Source organism: Poecilia formosa, unplaced genomic scaffold (genome assembly GCF_000485575.1).
Source record: "Poecilia formosa unplaced genomic scaffold, Poecilia_formosa-5.1.2 Scaffold343, whole genome shotgun sequence".
Taxonomy (NCBI): domain Eukaryota; kingdom Metazoa; phylum Chordata; class Actinopteri; order Cyprinodontiformes; family Poeciliidae; genus Poecilia; species Poecilia formosa.
The window spans coordinates 17,802-37,130 of NW_006800282.1; the positions used below are offsets into that span (position 1 = coordinate 17,802).

At 41.5% G+C, this 19,329-nt stretch overlaps 1 protein-coding gene across 1 annotated transcript in view; it reads right to left on the reverse strand.

Annotated features, from left to right (window-relative positions):
• The window catches only part of LOC103153233 (transcription factor 7-like 1-A), a 24,044-nt gene extending 7,949 nt beyond the window's left edge, over nucleotides 1-16,095 (reverse strand). The window contains exons 1-6 of the mRNA XM_016661772.1: nucleotides 15,131-16,095; nucleotides 14,985-15,054; nucleotides 11,373-11,509; nucleotides 3,227-3,304; nucleotides 380-497; nucleotides 106-187 (exon numbers count right to left, since the gene is read on the reverse strand). Of these exons, the coding sequence (XP_016517258.1) occupies nucleotides 106-187; nucleotides 380-497; nucleotides 3,227-3,304; nucleotides 11,373-11,509; nucleotides 14,985-15,054; nucleotides 15,131-15,304 (659 nt within the window). The 5' untranslated portion in view covers nucleotides 15,305-16,095. The remainder of the gene's footprint in view (nucleotides 1-105; nucleotides 188-379; nucleotides 498-3,226; nucleotides 3,305-11,372; nucleotides 11,510-14,984; nucleotides 15,055-15,130) is intronic.
• Between the last annotated feature and the right edge of the window lie 3,234 nt (nucleotides 16,096-19,329).

The following is a 19,329-nucleotide window of genomic DNA, read 5'->3' on the forward strand; positions in this document are numbered from 1 at the left end:
TGTTGCATGCTTTATTAACATCGACAGGATCACAAGGCCTGTGTGTGTGTGTGTGTGTGTGTGTGTGTGTGTGTGTGTGTGTGTGTGTGTGTGTGCGTTACTCACAGCCAGCCCAGTGGGTGTGGGATGGGAGTCATTCCTCCAGGAGACACAGGATAACAGGCAGTGTGAGGGCTCCTCGACATTCCTGCTTCCCAAATAGAAGAACAGATCAGAGTCACAGAGGAGAGACTACCTGGTGCAGATATCTGCCAGCTGGCAGCAAGAAGTAGGAAGCAGGAACGAGAAAGCAGGAAGTAGGAAGCAGGAAACCAGAAGTAGGCAGTAGGGATGCAGGAAGTAGGCAACAGGAAGCAGGAAGCAGGCAGCAGCTGCTTACCAGGCTCAGGAGAGAAGCCAGGAGACGCCCTCTGAGGGGAGAAGGCCTCTGGACTGTAGGACAGCAGGGGGCGGAGGTGGGTCATGTGGGGATGCTGCACCACAGGGACGCTGTTGGACTGGAGACGAGACAGAGGAAGCTCAGCATGTTGGTGTTTCAGCAGGTTGTTGCTGAAACACCAACAGCAATCCATCAGCGTCATCTGGAACTGATCAGGTTAATGCTGCTAGTGTAAAACAGCTGCAGCCCAGAAAACCTGCTTCACACTCATTTCCTTTCACTAACCACAAACGGATTTCATCTGACAGACATGGTAGAAGTAACAACAAAACTAATTTTTTATGTCGAACATCCACCTGTGTGGATTTAGTCTAGTTATTACATTCACACACACATCAGGTGAGTGTGACTCAAATCTGTTTATTCACTGCAGTCTGAACTGTCTGATCTTTTCACCCCAAAAAGATTTGACCTGTGCCACTTCCACATGTCAAACTAAATTCTCTGGACATAAACAATGGCTGAAGATTATAATGATTAGGAATTATGAACTTGTGAAAGCAGTTCGTGTCAGTGAAGCTCATCACATCCCAATCCCATCGCTCCTGGCTCCGACTACACATCCAGACTTCACTGAAACATGAAATGCTGTGTGAACGTTTTTCACAGAAGAAACTTTTCTAAAGCTTCATCAAATAGGATGAAGCAGTGAGGAACAAAAGTGGCTCACTGATGAAGAATGTGGATCGTTCTGTCAACTAACTGCACTCTATCCTGGTTTACAGTCAAACAGGTGAAACTGTAAAATAGACTAATTTCTGGGTTGATCTTTTCATCTTTGTCAAACAATCTGAACAACCAAATGATAGAAAAAATAGCTTTTTATAGAGGACATAAAAAGTAGTATCAATTCCAATTTTGTTTTTTTCTTAATTAAACTTGATTGAGAAATATTGTTTTGCATCTGGACGAGGTTTAAGAGCCGATGTTGGATGTGGGACGTTTCTGGTGAACCGCAGAGATCAGAAGGAATAGCTGAGAGGAATAGAGAAAAACACGTCTGGATGGGAAAAAAATCTCTTAATCAGAACTGTGACCATAATAATAATAATAATAATAATTGGCTGCACAGTAGGTAGAGCTTTTGTCTTACAGAAAGAAGGTTCTGGGTTCGATCCCCGCTTCCTCCCACAGTCCAAAAACATGACTGCCAGGTTAATTGGTTTCTCTAAATTGTCCCCAGGTGTGTGTGAGTGTGTGTGTGTGTATTGTTGTTTGTCCGTCCTGTTTGTCTCTGTGTTGCCCTGCGACAGACTGGTGACCTGTCCAGGGTGACCCAGCCTCTTGCCCGGAACGTTCTCTGGAGATAGGCACCAGCAACCCTCCTGACCCCACTAAGGGACAAGGGTGTTAGAAAATGAATGGATGGATGGATAGGCCTGTCACGATAAACGATATATCAATTAATCGCATGATAGGGTTCGTCGTGCCGTGTGGTCTCCAGTCACATGGGCACAAAATAATGGCTACAAGTCCAGTTAACTAATTTTAAAACCAGGCATTAATCAATGTTTTACTAGAATCTACCTGTGATGCATGTGGCTAGAGTCACCGTAAAGTTCTGACTGAATGAAAATCATTATAACCTTTTTATGTCACGTTAACGAAGAACAGCTGAAAACCTACCGGGTTTATCAACTGCGGTAGCAATTTGGCTCCGACTCCTCTCCTTGTCATTTCTATATTCTTGTTGAATAAATATTAATGTTGTTTCCACAAATCATCTCCAATGTTGCTGGACTTCAGGTTGCGCTGTGTCAGCTGTTTGGGATTCCCCTCCATTTCCCCTCAGAAAGCTGGAGGAGAATCCGGCTTTCTGATTGGCTACCTGTCACATTCAACAGGCTGCATTAAACTCCCAGTCGGGGGAAAACCCCTGATTTAGATCGGAGCCACGAAGATCTAAATCACACTGCAGGATGATCGGTTAGGAAATCACCAGGGACAATCTTGGAACGTTCTAAGATTATCATAAGGGCAAAATGGGGGCAAAAAATCGTGTAATGTGAACTATTGCATTAGGTAGTCGGATGTGCCCATCTTCTTTATCTAAATCTAGTGATTACTGAAGGGCAATATAGTATACAGACTTTATAATCTGCACTCTTTTGGTTGAATGCAGTATTTATTTCCACTTTGGCTTTATGTTGTTTAGATTTTATTTAAGTACGTTTTTTGTTAATGGAGACTGAGAATCCATTTTATTTTTGTTTTTGATTGTTTTGTTTATTTAGTTCATCAGTTCCAGTGTTATGTGTTCTTTTGAAAATAAAGTGTATCTATGGCAGGAAATCGCATGCATTATTAGTCAATATTATTGTTTATCGCAATAATTTTTTAGACAACTAATCGCTCAGCAAAATTTGTTATCGTGACAGCCCTATGGATGGATGAAAAAAGTTAATAATAATAATAATAATAATAATAATAATAGATGAAGTTGGGTTGCAGTCTGAGAGAGAAATATCAAATGATTGGAAAAATGAAAAATAGTTGAATATTTTTCATTTGTTCAGTGTCATGTTACACTGAACCTACGAGATTTTTTGCTGACAGTTCAGTCATTTCTCTTCACTGGTAAATAAACAGTTCATGTCAGGAGATTCACTGCCTTCTTCAGGCATAGAGAAAGTACTGGAATGTTGGATTAAAGTAAATGATAAAGTGAACACCTTATTTGTGCATGATGTTTGTTGAACATTCCACATCCTCTCTACTGTTATGGCAGCATAAAAACGTGGGAAATTCAACAAGTTGTGTGTGTGTAGCATAGAGGGAGAGTCTTACCAGGTGTGTGGGAGCAGCAGAATCTCTGATAGCTGCTCTTCCTGGGATGTCGAGGAGAGGCCACTGAAAAGGCAGGTACTGCGGGGAGACAGAAGCTGCCATCAGCTGTTTTATTGTCAAGGTATGGTGCACTTTTGTATTCAGACGATTTTAGCCATTGCTGGCTAACCGACAGAGCTACAAAGTTGGGGTGCACCATTATAAATTGGCACCGATATCCTTAATGTTGGTAGATGAGTGATCGGCAGATACTTGCATGTGAAGCTGATCTTATCTACTGATCTCAGGTCTATCAATCAGCTGCTGCCCTCTTTTACTCTGCTGTGAGAGAAGTTTGAGTGACAGACTGGCCCACCAGGTCATGTTTGCACGTTGCAGTCGCTCCACTTTTGCTAACTCAGCAACTTTCTTGCTACATTTAGCAACATTCAGACAAAAACAAAAAGCAAAAAAAATAAAAAATAAAAAATAAAAAAGTCATTATTGGAAGTCAAAATACACATCAGCAGGTCAGGCTTTTTAAATATCAGTAATCAGCCAGGAAATTGCTGTCGGTGCAGGTCTACTACAAAGCAATGGTTTAGATCAAAAAGATTACTTGTGTTAGATCAAAGTCTAGATCTAAATCCAGTTGAGAATCTGTGGCAGGACTTGCACCATTGATGCTCACAGTCGCTCTCCGTCCACCTTGACTGAGCTTTACAAAAAAATAAAAAATAGAAAAACCTTCAGTCTCTATCAGGACAGCTGCAGCAACACTCCCAAAACATGCAGAGGGTCATAAATGCACTGATCCCATATTAACATCTGTATCTAAATCAATTCTAAATTGGGCATCAGGGACAATGTCTCCAATACATAAGGGCAGATCTATTCAGTCTAATTCTATGCTTTGTGCTCTGAGTGACGTTATGCTTTATTTATTTTATATTATATTTAGAATTCCTAAATATACTTTCTGAACCATTTGAAATATTTGTTAGTTTATTTTTAGATGTTTGACCAAAGTAGTCAACCTGTTGACTACTTTGACAACCTGTCAACAGTTACAGGCTTTCTTTATTAATTACTTCACATTGGCTGTTCTACGGGCTGCACAGTGGCACAGTTGGTAGAGTTGTTGTCTTGCAGCAAGAAGGTTCTGGGTTCAATTCCCGGTCCCAGTCTTTCTGCATGGAGTTTGCATGTTCTCCCTGTGCATGTGTGGGTTCTCTACGGGTACTCCGGTTTCCTCCCACAGTCCAAAAACATGTCAGGTTAATTGGCACCTAACTAAGGGACAAGGGTGTAAAGAAAATGGATGGATGGCTGTTCTACTCCTAACTGCACTGAATGAACAAATTAAAGTTGTTTTTACATGTTTATGCATTTAAGTGAGCTGCACTAGTGCTGAGTTATCAAATTAATTTATTAATAATTAATTCAGTAAATGTGTGAATTTGTTTTAAAAAAACATTTTAAGTCAATTAATCACCATCTTTCTTTGTTGGCTGATACTATAACTCAGATATCGGTATATGCAAGCCACACTTTTCAGATCTGTTAAACCATGTGAATATTATTATTCCACTTCATAAAGGGAAGGGTCTGTCAGGCTTCCCAGTAACAGAGGTAAGCAGACTTTAGGAAGGTGATGACTTGTGGGGAGCAGAGGCAGAAGGCATGATGGGAACTTTAAATGACCAGCCTCAAGACGAGCAAATATTGGCTCTGGGATTCTAACACAAGATAAGGTGGTTAAGTGTCCTCCTCTCCTCTTCATTTGTCACTTGTTTACATTCCCCACTGTCCCTCCCAACCTCCCTTCATCGATGCTGAGCCTCCACAGCAGGAAGCTGCCTGCAGATAAGAACTCAGAGCTGATGGTCCTGATGAACAGGCTGCTGGGTGGAGATGGGTCTGCTGAAAGGCCTTTGGTGCTCCTTCAGCTGTGAGTGACGCCTACAGGCTCTCAACTGTGACCTTTGACCCTGACTTACAGAAGATAAACCAAAGCAAGGCAGGGAGGCCTTCTGACTCTAACCCAACACTTTCAGCTATTTATACATTTTGGGATATGGATTTTTGATTTGTGATACTGAAAATGCTTTAACAGCTTTCACCATGGTTGGAAAGTAACAGAGGAAGATTTTAGCTGCTTGAGTCATCAGCTCAAATAACAAGAGCAAAAAAAGAGAAAGAGGCAGGGCTGTGCTGTTATGTTTTGGTTAAGTTACTACAATTAAAACACTGAGCAGGATGGCCCACTAGTATGGATCATCTCCAGGATTCGCCTCAACATTAGGCAACCATTAGGTGCAGATGTTTTGCACTTTAAACAGAGAGTACATCATAGAGATAATGGAATTAATTTAAAAAAAAAGTAAGGATTTCCATCAGAGCATAATCTCTGATCAGAAATGCACAGTATTCCATGCAGCTCATATGGAGGCATGGAGGGTTATATCAAACCCTATTTCCATCACGGGAGAAGAAGTGGAGGAATAGAAATACCTCTATGTTCATCTGGACAACAGACTGGACTTGTTGAGGAAGCTAAAATCCTTCAAGGATAAGTCTGTTGTTGAGAGCGCCATCTTTTCTGAGTCATCCGTTGAGGCAGCAGCATCAAATTCAAATCTCTGGACTAATGACTAGGAGGGCAGGACTCGAAACAAGAACACCAAACCATGTTAGTCTCATCAGTCCTGGAACTACGTCAGATAAACATTTAGGCATGAATGAGCGAGACCCCCCTCCCATCGCCCCCACACCAGAGCAACAAGACCGGCCTCTGCACACAGCCGGTCTGTAGCCCGGCCCCTGCTTCAGCGCTCAGAGGAAGCTGAGGATCAGCGCTAACTGGATCCAGCTGCTGGAAACACCACAACACTGCTCCACTCAAACACACACACTACGAACCCATTACTGAGCCTCGGGTAAGGATCTGAGCTCAGGGGAAACTTGTTGGGATTACTGCTGCTTACGAGCAGCAAACAGCTCAGGTTCTCCACAACAGACCAATGAGAGGCCAGCGGAGAACGGCTATAGGAGTTCAGGGAAAAATCTGGAAAATCCTGATGATCTGCCTTAGGTAGTGAATTTGTGACTCTAGTGTCAGAATGATTTCCTCGACCAAGTCTATCAGGTCAGACACTAATGGAGTGTTTCCTGAAGATGGATTGAGCCACCGGATCAGAGACCAAAGTCAGAGAGGAAGCATCTAAACACACACAGGAGCAGAAAGTGACTGAAATGTCTCTGGAGTCAGAAACAGAAAAAGTCACAGATTTTGTCAGCAGGAAGCAGCAACCTCTTCTGGAACCTGAACCCGAACCTGACTACAAGACCTAATAATAATAATAATAATAATAATAATAATAAAGTATTTTGTGGCCACTCCAAAAACAGGAGACAGACGAGGCATTCTGGGTAAATACAACCAAACTAAACATGCACATGACCATATACAACTACAGACAATTTACCATGGCTCAGAGTGGGACAGATGCTTGCAGATTTAAAATCTCTAATTTTTAGCAAAAAATTATGTCAAATCTATGACTCTGTAAAACTCTGGGAAGGCGTCACTGTTGAAAAGATTTAGAGATGATGTTCGACCACTAACATGAGAGGAGCTAGCTGAAGAAGGGAGTCAGCTCTGGCTGGGATTGCCACCAAGTGGCCCTAAATGAGGAGTATCCAAAGTGTGGCCCCTGGATCAGTTGTGTTTGCTCTCCATTCCAAGCAAAGAGTATAGTGTATCCTGACCTGGGTCCCCCAAATCTGTATGACTGATTTGTTCAACTTGGCTAAAAAGCAAATGTTTAATGTTTGTCTTAGTCAAAAGAAAACTAAAATTTAGTCAATCCTCCCATTACCCCATCTGCAGCCCTCCAAATAAAAACTGCATTTATTATAATAGAGGGTTTTATAGGCCTGTGTTATGTTTTGGATCTGCAATGATTTACAGAATCCTCACCCTCAACAATGTTTGCTAACCTAAGTGTGAGGGGTTAAATAAAAAATGAAATAAATAAATAGATGGATGAATAATCTCAGTTTTTATGGCTCAAAAACCATGAGATTTTGAGATTTTGATATGCCAGATTTTGTCAATTTGTGCTACAGTCCCCAAAATATGAGGTAATCTTGTATTTGACCATCAGCAGTGGCCAAAATCGGAGGAATGGGCAGGTCAGGTTTTTAAAGATTGGTGATTGGCCAGAAAACTATAAATCGATGCAGCCCTACTACTCAGCCCATCATGCTGCTGTAACGGCCACGTCTACTTTCTGTGCAGAATATTGAAAAACTATCAACAAAAAATGATTCATAGATCAGGTCAGATGTCAAATAATTCAGACATACAGCTGAACATTGTTAGCTCTGGTGTGAGTCGCGTGTCACTGTGGTGAAGCAACATAAACAAGGAAGTGTGCATCAGGCAACAATGACCTGAGATAAAACAGGGGTCAGAGTGGAAAAATGAGGAGGAATCATTTCTCTGAGAGTCCAGAGCCATTTACTGTTGGTCACATTCTATTGTTATTGTTATTTTGTTTATGATCTTTCAGCCACATTATCTGGAATAAAGACTCATATCGCCTGTTGTCCCACCTGTGACTATGACCACATGTCACCAGCATGTTTTCTAAAGAGACGGCATTTTAAGTGATGAGCAGGTTTACAGGTTGGATCATGAGCAGACGCCCCTCAGTGTTGAGGCTCTTCCTGTCGGATGAGTCCCTGAGCTGCAGGGGCGTGCGGCGCTGTGGGGAGGAGGCGGGGGGCACGGGGGGCGTTATGGGAGGAGGGCGAAGTGAGCAGACAGGTCGTCTCTGTACGCCGCCTCCTGCTTCCTGCCTGCACCCATCAGCACAATAAACAGTCTGTATTATAGTTCAGCTAGCGAGCAACCAGCAGAGGTTTGTTTACAAAGACTCTGCTTGAGATAGCAGGTCCATCTCCTCATCCTCCATAAACACTCCCAACAGTCTGAGGAGGCAGAGAGCGACTCCTCTCTGAGAAGGTCTGATAAACAGCAGAACAACTCTGGTTCTGAGGCTGACTGTAGCCTTCAGAGGAAACAACGGCCTCAGTGAATGAATGATAGTGACAGCGTGTCATCACGTCCCACAGAGGCCTGCTGAAGGTCCATCACCAACACCAGAACCAAGAAAACAGCCGAGCTGAAGGCCAGTAGTGGAAACAATGAATCCACTACTGAAATAATCAACTAATTTAGTAATCAAACCTTATCTGGAGTAGACACACTCCCTCAATCAGACACACACCACACAGAAAAAAAGTCACAAAAGCCTGCAAGGCGGCAAAGATGTCTGACGTGCTGAAGGTCATGAATGTGACTTGGCCCACCAGCTTGGTGCCCTGGTCCTGACACGCAGCAAATCAGCCATCCCTCTGGTTTAGCTGTCAGTGGGGAAATATCCCCCATGGCTGCATAACACTGAGCTTAGTAATACATCCATGATAGTTAAAGACGGAGAGAAAAATGTAGTCGATAAAAAAAGAATTTATTAAAGTGATATATAAATACAGTTCCATAATAATAAAGACGAATAGAAAACATTTCCAAGACTTTGTCTTTAGGAATGTTCTGTCAAATATCTAGACATATTCAGGACACGTTCAAGTACTTCTTCAATAGCTATTGATAGCAGACTGATCGCTGTTATTAAAGTAGGAATGCACTGGTTTCTGACTGATCACCAATATTTAAAAAGCCTGACTGATTTTGGCCTTTAGAGATTTGTTTCTGTAAAACTAGGTATAGAAAAAAGTAGCAGAGTAGCCAACAGTAGACAGGCTGCTGTTATACACAGCCCTCAAAGAGCCTTTTGGTGGTAGAAAAGATTGGTGGGTAAGGTTGGTTCACATGCAAGTATCACCCAAAATTAAAAGAAAAATTAAAGAAACCGGGCTGATAAAGCCAGCAGCTGGGCTGCTTAAAGACCATTCAGACTCTGTGACGGACAACAATGAGCCAGAAAGAGAAAGGATGGCTGCTACAAAGCTGAGGAATGCAGGTGTTTGTGTGAGGAAGCTGGGCTGTGTGTTTAACCTGTGTGTGTGTGTGTGTGTGTGTGTGTGGCTTAAATAAGTACAGGCAAGACTTCCAAAACAAACACGCAAAGGAAAAAGAAAGACAGCCTGAAGCTCTGAGTCTAAAAGCTTCAGCTGCAGCGTCATGTGTGGCTTTAGCTGTGAGTTGACAACTTCAGTTAAACTTTTCCCTGAGGTCATCAACTCAAACTTTCCTTTGCTGTAACACTTCACATTAAACATCCTGAAACTTGTCCCACTTCCACAGAGGCAACATTTAAACATGGCTGAGAGCAGAGATGTATTAAACCATCAGACAGCGGCCCCTAATCCAAGCTTATCCTCCAAAACGCTGTAGGGACGGGAAATTGAGCAACACTCTGCAAATCCTGCCTGGTACCTGGCAGCTACAGCATCTAATCTGCAGCAGAGAATCAGACGCAATCAGAGCTCATTCCTGCTGGAGGCAGGCATGCAGGCAGGCTGTGTCCAGGCCTGTCTAACACGCCACCATTACAAGGCAGGTCAGAAACACACACACAGTGCACACATACTGTACACAGCAGACCTGCAGGCGGTGGTGTCTGGGCCTCAGTTTGCTAAAATATAATATCCCTGCAATATGAAGTAGCAACTACAGGTTTCAGCTTCCTGAGCCACCCTTTAGTGTCGTCGGTTTCTGATAAGACTTAACCAGCAGGTCCCTGAGGACTTCACAGCCATGCCAGAACATCCACACATGACAGAACCTTGCAAACTGCTTAAACTTCTTCATGTTCCAGGTCCTTTCCTGCACAAACTTCAGGTGTTTCATGGGGATTTAATGTGAAAACGTAAAAGTTCACACACATAGTTTAAGGTTATCTCAGTTTTTCTTGATTGTTTATACACAAATAGTGATACTTGAGACACAATGACAACATGCAACTCATGCACCAACCCCTTGAACTAATTCTGCAAGTATAATTCCTACTTTACACTGAAACTGCAGTTGTAAATCACACTTTTTTTCAAAACACTACAAACAATTTCCTGCATTTGGCACCAAGTTTATGAAGAAAATCTCTTGTTTTCACAAGGAACACACTATCATTCAAAATCCTAAATCAACTGCCCTACTATGCGCACAGGCTCATCACATGGCCAAACACCTGTCACACACACACACCTAGTCCTTCTCCAAGCTACGGAAGATGCAGCAATAGCTTTTCATGCCAAGATGTTTTACTGCTTGTCCAACATTGTGAGGTCAGTCCCAAACAGAAGAGAGGAGGCAGCATAGTTTGCTTTTATAGTTTACAGTAAATTATGTGCAACCTTGTGTTGGTTGGGATGTACAATGTGTAAATTGTTTTTATGGAAAACATAAGATTTGTTACTGTGTATTTGTGTGTTCCGAATATAAAAACAATATTCTAAAATATTTTACAACACACTTGCATGTACTATGTGCAGTAAGTGTAACACTGAGTCATTATGATGGAGTGTTTTACACCGAGCACATCAGTGTTCAGCTGGTGCTTATGTCTAATCATATGAGGCTCTGTGTGTGAATCTGAAAGCAAAATACAATTTTAAGAAGACAGAACATTGTTTTGAATGTAAAGTTTCATCTTGCAGGAGAATTGGAGGGATTTGCCCCTTGTGTGTGTGTTTTTGATATGCGTGTTGAGTTCTGAGAGTATGAGGCGTCCTTTCAGAAAATGTATGTAAACAATCAAGAAAAATTGTAATAAGCTTCCACTGTCATCCAGAATATGTCACTGTGGAATATTGTCTCTGTTGCCCAGATATTGAACTAGTAGCAGGTCATGATAGCCGTCAGACTGACAGTCTTCAATCAGAGGTCTCTTCAGAGTTGTTGTAACACTGCCTGCTGCAGACATCCTGTCCCTGCACAGCGACTCTTTGAAGAACCTTTATGAGTCATGACAGCCTTTAACTTCCCTTTGGGATGAATAAAGTGTTTAACTGAACTGTAAAGGAAAATGTATGGGTTTTTTTTAGAGATTGTCTACAAATAGTAAAAAACAACCAAACAAGAGACATAATGAAGCAGTGTGGCCATCAGGATGCCGATCAGTGTTTGGTGCTGACTTACCGTCCGGCCGGTTGGGGCCAGAGCTCCATTAGTGAGGTAGGGGCTGCAGAGGTTCCCAAGGTCCGAGATCATAAAGAAGGGATAGCCAACATACGGAGAAGGCTGGAAGAGGCCCGTGTCATGCTGCTTCCGGGGCCCTGAGGAACAACATCAGCCTTAAGCTGGGGGAACTGCTACAATAACTCAACAGGGCTTCTGGGAAACTGAGTCTCCATTAAATCTAGACCCAGAAACACTGGGTCTAGAAACACCATATCTGATTGACAGACAGTGACATGCAAAAGTATTCATTCCTCTTAAACTTTTCTATATTTTCTCATATTACAACCACAAACAAATATTTTTCATTGGGATTTCAGGTGAAAGACCAACAAAGTGGTCTACCACTGTGAAGTAGAAAGAAAATTAAATTATAATTCAAAACATTTCTTACAAATAAAAAAACAATGAAAAGTGCAGTGTGTAGAAGTATCCAGCCCCCTGAGTCAATCCTCTGTGAACCAGGTTCTGCTGCTATTGCAGCTCCTAGCCTTCAGGGTTTGATCTGAAATTTTTGCCCATTCTTTGCCAAACAGCTCAAACTCAGTCAGACTGGATGCATTGTGAGAGCGTTTGTGAACAGCAGCTTTCAGATCTTGCCACAGATTCTGGATTGGGTTTAGGATTGGACTTTGACTGGGCCGTTTTAACACATGACTATGCTTTGTGTTAAATCATTCCATTGTAACCCTGGCTTTAAGTTTAGGGTGTTTGTCGTGTTGGAAGCTGAACCTTCACCAAAGTCTCCAGCCCTAAGACTCCAACATTTTTTCTTCCTTTATTTGGTTCCATCCATCTGTACATCAACTTGGACCATCTTCCCCGATCCTGCTGAAGAGAAGCTACAGCCGACCATGATCCCGCCACCACCTTATTTGACAGTGGGCATGGTGTGTTCAGAGTGATGTGCAGTGTAAGTTCTCCTCCACACATAAAGTTTTGCAATTTGGCCTAAAAGTTCAGTTTAGGTCTGGTCTGACCAAAGCTCCGTCTTCCACACGTTTGCCGTGTCCAACATGACTTCTGGTAAACTGCAAACGGGACTTCATATGGTTTTCTTTTAACAATGGCTTTCTCCTTGCCTCTCTTCCATGAAGACCCCATGTGTGCAGTGATGACTAATAGTTGTCCCGTGGACAGACTCCCCCTATGAGCTGTGGATCTCTACATTTGGTCCAGAGTCACCATGAGCCTCTTGGCTGCACCTCTGATCAGAGCTCTGCTTGTTCGGCCTGGAAGTTCATGTGGCTTTCAGTTGTTCCAGACTCTTTCCATTTCCAGATGATGGATTGAACAGTGAGATGTTGAAAGCTTGGGAAATCCTTTTATAGCATAAGACTGTTTTAAACTAAAAAGTCTTGAATCATATATTTTCTTTCCACTTCACAGTTGTACACTACTTTCTGTTGGTCTTTCACATTAAATTCCAGTGATATATATTGATGTTTGTGGTCGGAATGTGACAAAATATAGAAAAGTTCAAAGGCTATGAATACTTTTGCAAACCATTGTATTTGTATGTTTGACTAACTATAGAATGGATGTTTGAAAAAGAAAAAACATAAAAACGTCAATTAGGACTAAGATTCAATGACAATGACAACAGGAATGAATGTTTAATCATCATTTTGCCTTCCAGGTAATGAATGCAAAAACGCTAGCGCTTCCTTCTAATGTTTTAGATGTCTGAGAATTAACCAGAGATGCTGTGCTGAAAATGTTTTCTAAGCTGTCAGTTTCAGCCAAAAGTAATGACTGTCACCATGACTATGCTCACTTATGTAGAATCACTTCAAACCTTCTGGAAAGGTGGAAGAAATTTTAAATGAATTGTGTGTTTGCTGCCTCAGAAATGCAGCAACCCATTCAACATTTCTAATTCATTCAAAAATCAGTCGATGATCAACGATCCCCGGAGCTTTGACTGTCTACACCTGGATCAATCAGGATATTCACACTTTCTTCTGGAGGAATGTCTAGAGAGTGGCAACAGCAGGAGTTGATGGTACAATATGGCCCAGAAGGTTTAGGGCTGAACAAAATGACAAAAAGATTCTCAAGGCAAAATCTATTTTCATTACCTCTGTATTGTACAATGGTCACACATGTCAGGGGATAAGCCTAACAAGAATAGAAAAGTGTAAGCTAGAGACGTATAAATCAGGCTTTTCCTAGCTGATGCCGATTTCCTGTTTGTGCTGAAGCCTGACTGTTCCGGCCAGTTTGTTTCTAAAGACTGAAACGCTCGAGAAAGTGAGCTGCAGAGTTAGAAAACACAGGAATTACAAGATGGCGAACTTTTAGTTATCAAAGCATGTCCCTAAGTTTTATCTGATTTCTACTGAACTCATCCATGAACTGATGCCTTTTCCTTTTAACTCTTCTTCCAGTTTCTTTTTAAAATCTGTTCGGCTGTGAACACAAAAGTTTCACCTCAGTCATATGAAATAAGTCTAGATTTTGCTATAATTTTGTTTTTTGTTTTTTTCTTGGGATTTGTTAGCAGGAAATAGCAGGAGTTCTTAAACTCATGTTTATGTTAATTTTAGATTTTGTAAGGGCCTCCTTGAAGAAGAGATGCTGCTTCTGTATGGGATAACCTTGAAATAAAAGAAAAATTTGACCAAAAAATATATAAATATATCTCAAAGATCACTGAGCTGATAAGGGAACAATCTGCTGTTCTGATTGGTCCATCTCCAACCATGCCCATAATCTGTCAGAAGCACAGGCCCAAATTCTGTATAAATATCTAAGTTCTATGACGTGAGCAGAGAAATTTGTTTTTCAGGGCGGAAACATTTCATTGAATTAATTGTGAATAACTGAGTATTGAAGCGATTGTCAATCAATTTAGTAATTAAATAATTGAATATAGAGACTCATAAAAAGGCAATTTGCTGAATGAACAAGAGCAAACCTTTACAAAAATATTTTGCATTTAAGATAAAAAACTTAATCTATACATCTGTCCAACCCAAAACTCCTCAAGTAACAGTTTTTGTTTGACCTACCTTCAAGTTCTGTAAAAATAATATTCCTTTATTAAGCACCTCTTGCTATCGAATTATTAATCAAAGATAACCACCATATCAGCACTACTTTGTATTGATGTTCAGACCAGCAGAAAGGTCTGAGTTGATGCTAGAAGGATTTTTAGCTGCAGATGCATCCTTTGCTACAAACCATCAAATGTTGACTAAAGGAATACTGTTATTGCATTTTGGTCAATAACATGTTTATTATGTTATTTAAAAATGAATTGCATTATTTGCTTATTTTCATATTTTAATGTATGAATGATCTTATGTAAATGGGCATAAATAGTTAAATTAAAAATCTGCAGAATGTGGCCATTTTTTTCCAATTAAATTATTCATCCTCACAATAATTGATAGAATAATTCATGACCAAAATAATTACTAGCATCCTCAATGTTTTAGTTCAAATTTCAAACTGCAGCTCATAACTGTTGATCTAAGACTCTGCATAAACTATTGCTTTGATAAAGAAGTCCCATATAATTTTTACCGCTAGAAGCATCATAGTCCGGAATGCCATGCTGCTACCTACCTTCCTGAAACAGCTGGCCGTGCCTGGCCCTGCTCTCAACATCTGGATGCGGCTTGGGGCGCCTGTCTGCCTGCACACAGAGCCACAGCAGCATGAAGACACCCGGAGCACAGTGGGAAGCATTCACGGACCTCTGCTCAACTCACCTCCGAGTCAGAGCTGTTGGTGGTCTCCGACTCGTTGACTAGGGACGACTTGACATCATCCAAGTCCCGCTCCGAGGACACATTGGGTTTCTCCTCCTGTTCCCCCTCGTCTTTGAAGGCGATCAACTCATCGTTAGCCCCCAGGTCGTCTCCGTCTCTGCCCAGCTGCGGCATGTTGGGACGTTAGCCGCGGAGGCTAATGGTGGAGGCTGAACTAGACCCGAGTTGGTTTAAACAAAATGCGACCCTGGAAAAGCTCACACAGAGCATTTAGCTCACGTTAGCTGTGTGCCGAACAGCTCAGAGCCTTAATTTGAGTACAATTAGGCCTATTATGTTTCTCACCTCTATCAGGAGATATTGAAACAATCCTAAAAGTCTCGAGCAAGTTAGCTAGCTACCTGCGGCGTTCACGGACCCTTCAGTTCCTGGCGTCGAATTCCTGAGATGTGGAAGTCTCTCTCTCTTTTCCACTTGGAAAACCGTCCATATAAAACACAGCTCTCATAAGAAATGAAAAAAAAATCATAAAAGCCACTCATAACACACTCAGAAGCCCTGACATTATAAAACCGAGCCCAGTCCAAAAAAGTTTACGTCCACTTCTGCTGCACGGTTACTTTACTGGAAAAAGTCGAGGCTCCTTCTGATTAAATTCCCGCATCTGTAATCCAATTTGGAAAAAGCATAATCCCCAAAACAGTGATTTAATCCGTGTTTATTCCCGTACAGATTGCTTGTTCTAAGGGTGCAGAGGCGTAGGAACAGCCAGCCTGGTTGGCGTCTCTGAAGTGGAGTGGAAGTGGAAGGAAAAGGCTGCGGAGTGGAGCTGCTGTCGGATCAGAGCGCGCGTGGGGAGGGAAAAAGTGTAGGGGTGAGGGGTACTGATCTGAGAGCAGCACAGCGAAGGATCCACGGCTCCACGTGCTGAGGAACAGATTACTAAACTGATCCCACATCAGGGCCAACAGGTTGGTACTGTTTGTTTGCGAAGGAGGCAAAGAAAGGAGGAGAGGAGGAGTTTAGATGGGAAAAAAATGTCCTTTCGAGTTTAAAGCAGCAGTTACACATTTTTCTGACCTTATGACCTACGTGACTGTGAAGTAGTTTGAAGTAACACCAACCAGGACGCAGGTCACTACAGTAAATGCAGGCTTGTTTCTTTAAGTTTCCTAAAACGAATACTGCAAAAAAAAATAAAATAAAAAATAAATAAAATAAAATACGTATATTTTGATTCAGAAAAATAAGTTTCTGTGAGAACAGCAGATTTTGAACAGGAACAAGAATAGACAACTTTGCACTCATGGAATTTGTAAAGACAATAACAATTACAGATAATGCAGAATATGTTTTAGGTAGATCTGATCTGAGGGAAGTTGTTGATTTTAAAATATGATAAAAGAAAAACAAGCATATAGTAGGAGAGGAGTAGCATTATACTTGCACTATATTGGTGAAGTAGATTTCAATAAAAACTTAGGTATTCAAAGAGGCTAAATATGGGGTTTCCCAAGGTTCAGTGCTGGGACCAGTGATGTTTCTTTTGCATGTTATTGACATTTGTAAAATTTCCATAATTTATGTTTGCGAATACCGTTGAAGTATTTTGTCTTGGAAATGACTCAGTTCATCTATTGCAGACAGTGGGAGAAGAATTACATTTTAAAAACCGGTTAATGTTAAGATTATATGATCTAAGATTAACAACATTTATATTGTTTGGTAATTTACAACTAAACTTTTGTATGTCTGAATGAATATGTAGGAAATGTAAAAAATGGTAAATGTAGTGCTATGTTTGTATGGCCAAATGAGACCATTCATGAGGTGCAGGGGAGCGTATGTTCATAATTCCTGAAAGGCAGAAAGTGAAAAGAAAAAAAATATTTTCAAATCACAACTTCCTTTACATCATCAGGCACAAGGCTGGAGCTCCCTCATTCAGTCAGCATAGACGTTTTACTGAAGATCTGTAGAAAAATGTCTACAAGAATGTGGAACTAGGAATTTTCAATAAGATTTCCAAACTCCAAGACTTAGGTTGGTAGTAGGGACGCTAGACTCTATGTCTTCAAAGGAAAGATTTTTTTAAAAGTTTCAGCACTTCTTCTTAGTTTTTACTGACATTTTTCCACAGCTGTCTTTTTTTTTTTATCAAAATGAGACGGATAAGCCCGTCCTGCTGCCCATATCTGAGAGCTGCCTCACTGAGGAGGTGCAGCATGCAGCAAGATGCACAAATATGTCCTGCTGCAGGACAAAGAGCACATAAACATAGCCATTACTGGTCCCAATCACAATTCAATTGGGGCCCCATGCAGAGAGCAGCCTGGCGGCAATTAGGATGCATTACCTCGTAACTCACCCTCTGTGTTTCTTTGTTAGCTCTCTTCTCTTCCTGAACATTCTCCTGTTTGCTCTTTGTGCAGCTTGGCCTCTCACAGATTACATTTCGAAATGAGGTCACAGTTTGCTGCCAGTTATAGTTTACATATTATTATTAAAATGAGAAGATCTTAAAAATCTGGGGGTTTTTAGGATTCAGTATGATTTTAATAATTATTTTTCCCTTTTTCTGCTGAAATTAGAAATGGAAACCACTATAAAAAAAAAGTAAAATACAAAAAATTGGTGTTTCCTGAAAAATAACAAGCATATGGTTAAAACTGGTCTAAAGTACTACCAGGACATCTTCATTATAAAAAGCATAATTGGCAGCTGAAAACAATAGGATGTTCTGGGTAGATTTAACCTTAATTTATGCTCCAATATTTTGCTTAAAAATATTGGTATAAAGTCAAAGGAGGACGTATGGGACCCAAGGAGCTGATTGGCTAACTAAGTGGTGTTCAAAGTCACTTTTTATTGGTTGGTGTCCTGAATGGTTTAGATGTTGTCCACCTTTGACCTAGACATTTCATTATGACTGTTAGCATATCTATAAAACTAGATTTTCCAACAATGAAACATGGCACTTCCTTTAATCTCTAAATAAATAGAAATGTTACATTTAATAGAATTCTGACTAGAATTCCTCTAGGGCAGTGTTCCCTGAAGATCAGGATTTAGAAAGACTGTTTTAAATAGATGTAATCTTTTGTAACTCTTTACTTTTGGTAGTTCCTTATTTGAAGTATGTAAAGGTGGGTAAATGATGTACTTGTAGAATGCTTGATCTAATCCAGACGACTCTGAAGCACTTCACACTACATTCAGTCATTCATTCACACACTGATGGCGGTGAGCTACACTGTAGCCACAGCTACCCTGGGACACACTGACAGAGGCAACACAGCACCACCGGACCCTCTGACCACCACCAGCAGACAAGGTAAAAACACAACAATGAGTCAGACAGGGAGCGTTTGAACCAGCAACCCACCGGTTACAGGCTGAACTCCTACCTACTGAGCCACTGTTATCCAGGGTAGGAAGACAGGATGGGCACAAGTGGCAATGATGTTGGTGTGGGGGGGTGGAGGGCCACCTGGTGTACATGAGCTCACATTTGATGGTGATGACAGGCCAATATTCAGGGGAGCAAAGCTCTGATCAAAAGTCCTCCAAACCTTTTAGTGGGTGTTTTGAACCAGAACATGATGGAGCTGAAAACATCTGGAGTTGTCATGGATACCAGTCATGTTGTTCTGCTTGTTTGTTTGGTCCTTCTGGTTTCTATTCAGGAATTTTATCTCCATCTGAACACACACAGCCCAAACAGAGTTTCCCCCCTTTTGTCTGAAATGAAGAGGTCACTCTGTCGCCTCTTGTCTGAGGTTGTAACGGAGCAGACATGCAGCGGCCACCCCATGCCTCTTCCCCGTCTCTCCCAGGGTAACGGATCTTCACAGACTGGAGCTCTGCCAAACACTGAAGCCTTTTTATAATCCTCTCCTGCCGATACACACAGCTGCTGGTGTGTGTGCAGCATCGGAGCACAATGGTTGTTTCAGTGTGCACAAAGTTTTTTTTTCCTCCAGCCTGTCAGACAGGGCTGCAGAGACCCTTGAGGAATGAGATGGAATTCTGGCGTTACACAAGCCGAACCCTCTAAATCAACCGTGAACGTTCGCAGGTCTCAGGTCCATAACCCCCTTTTCCTGCTCCTAATGGTGGAAGTGAAACTGGAGACCCGGGGTGTAGTCATGAATCCAGATGTGCTAATTCTCCCTCTCTTAGCATTTCATACTTGTTGG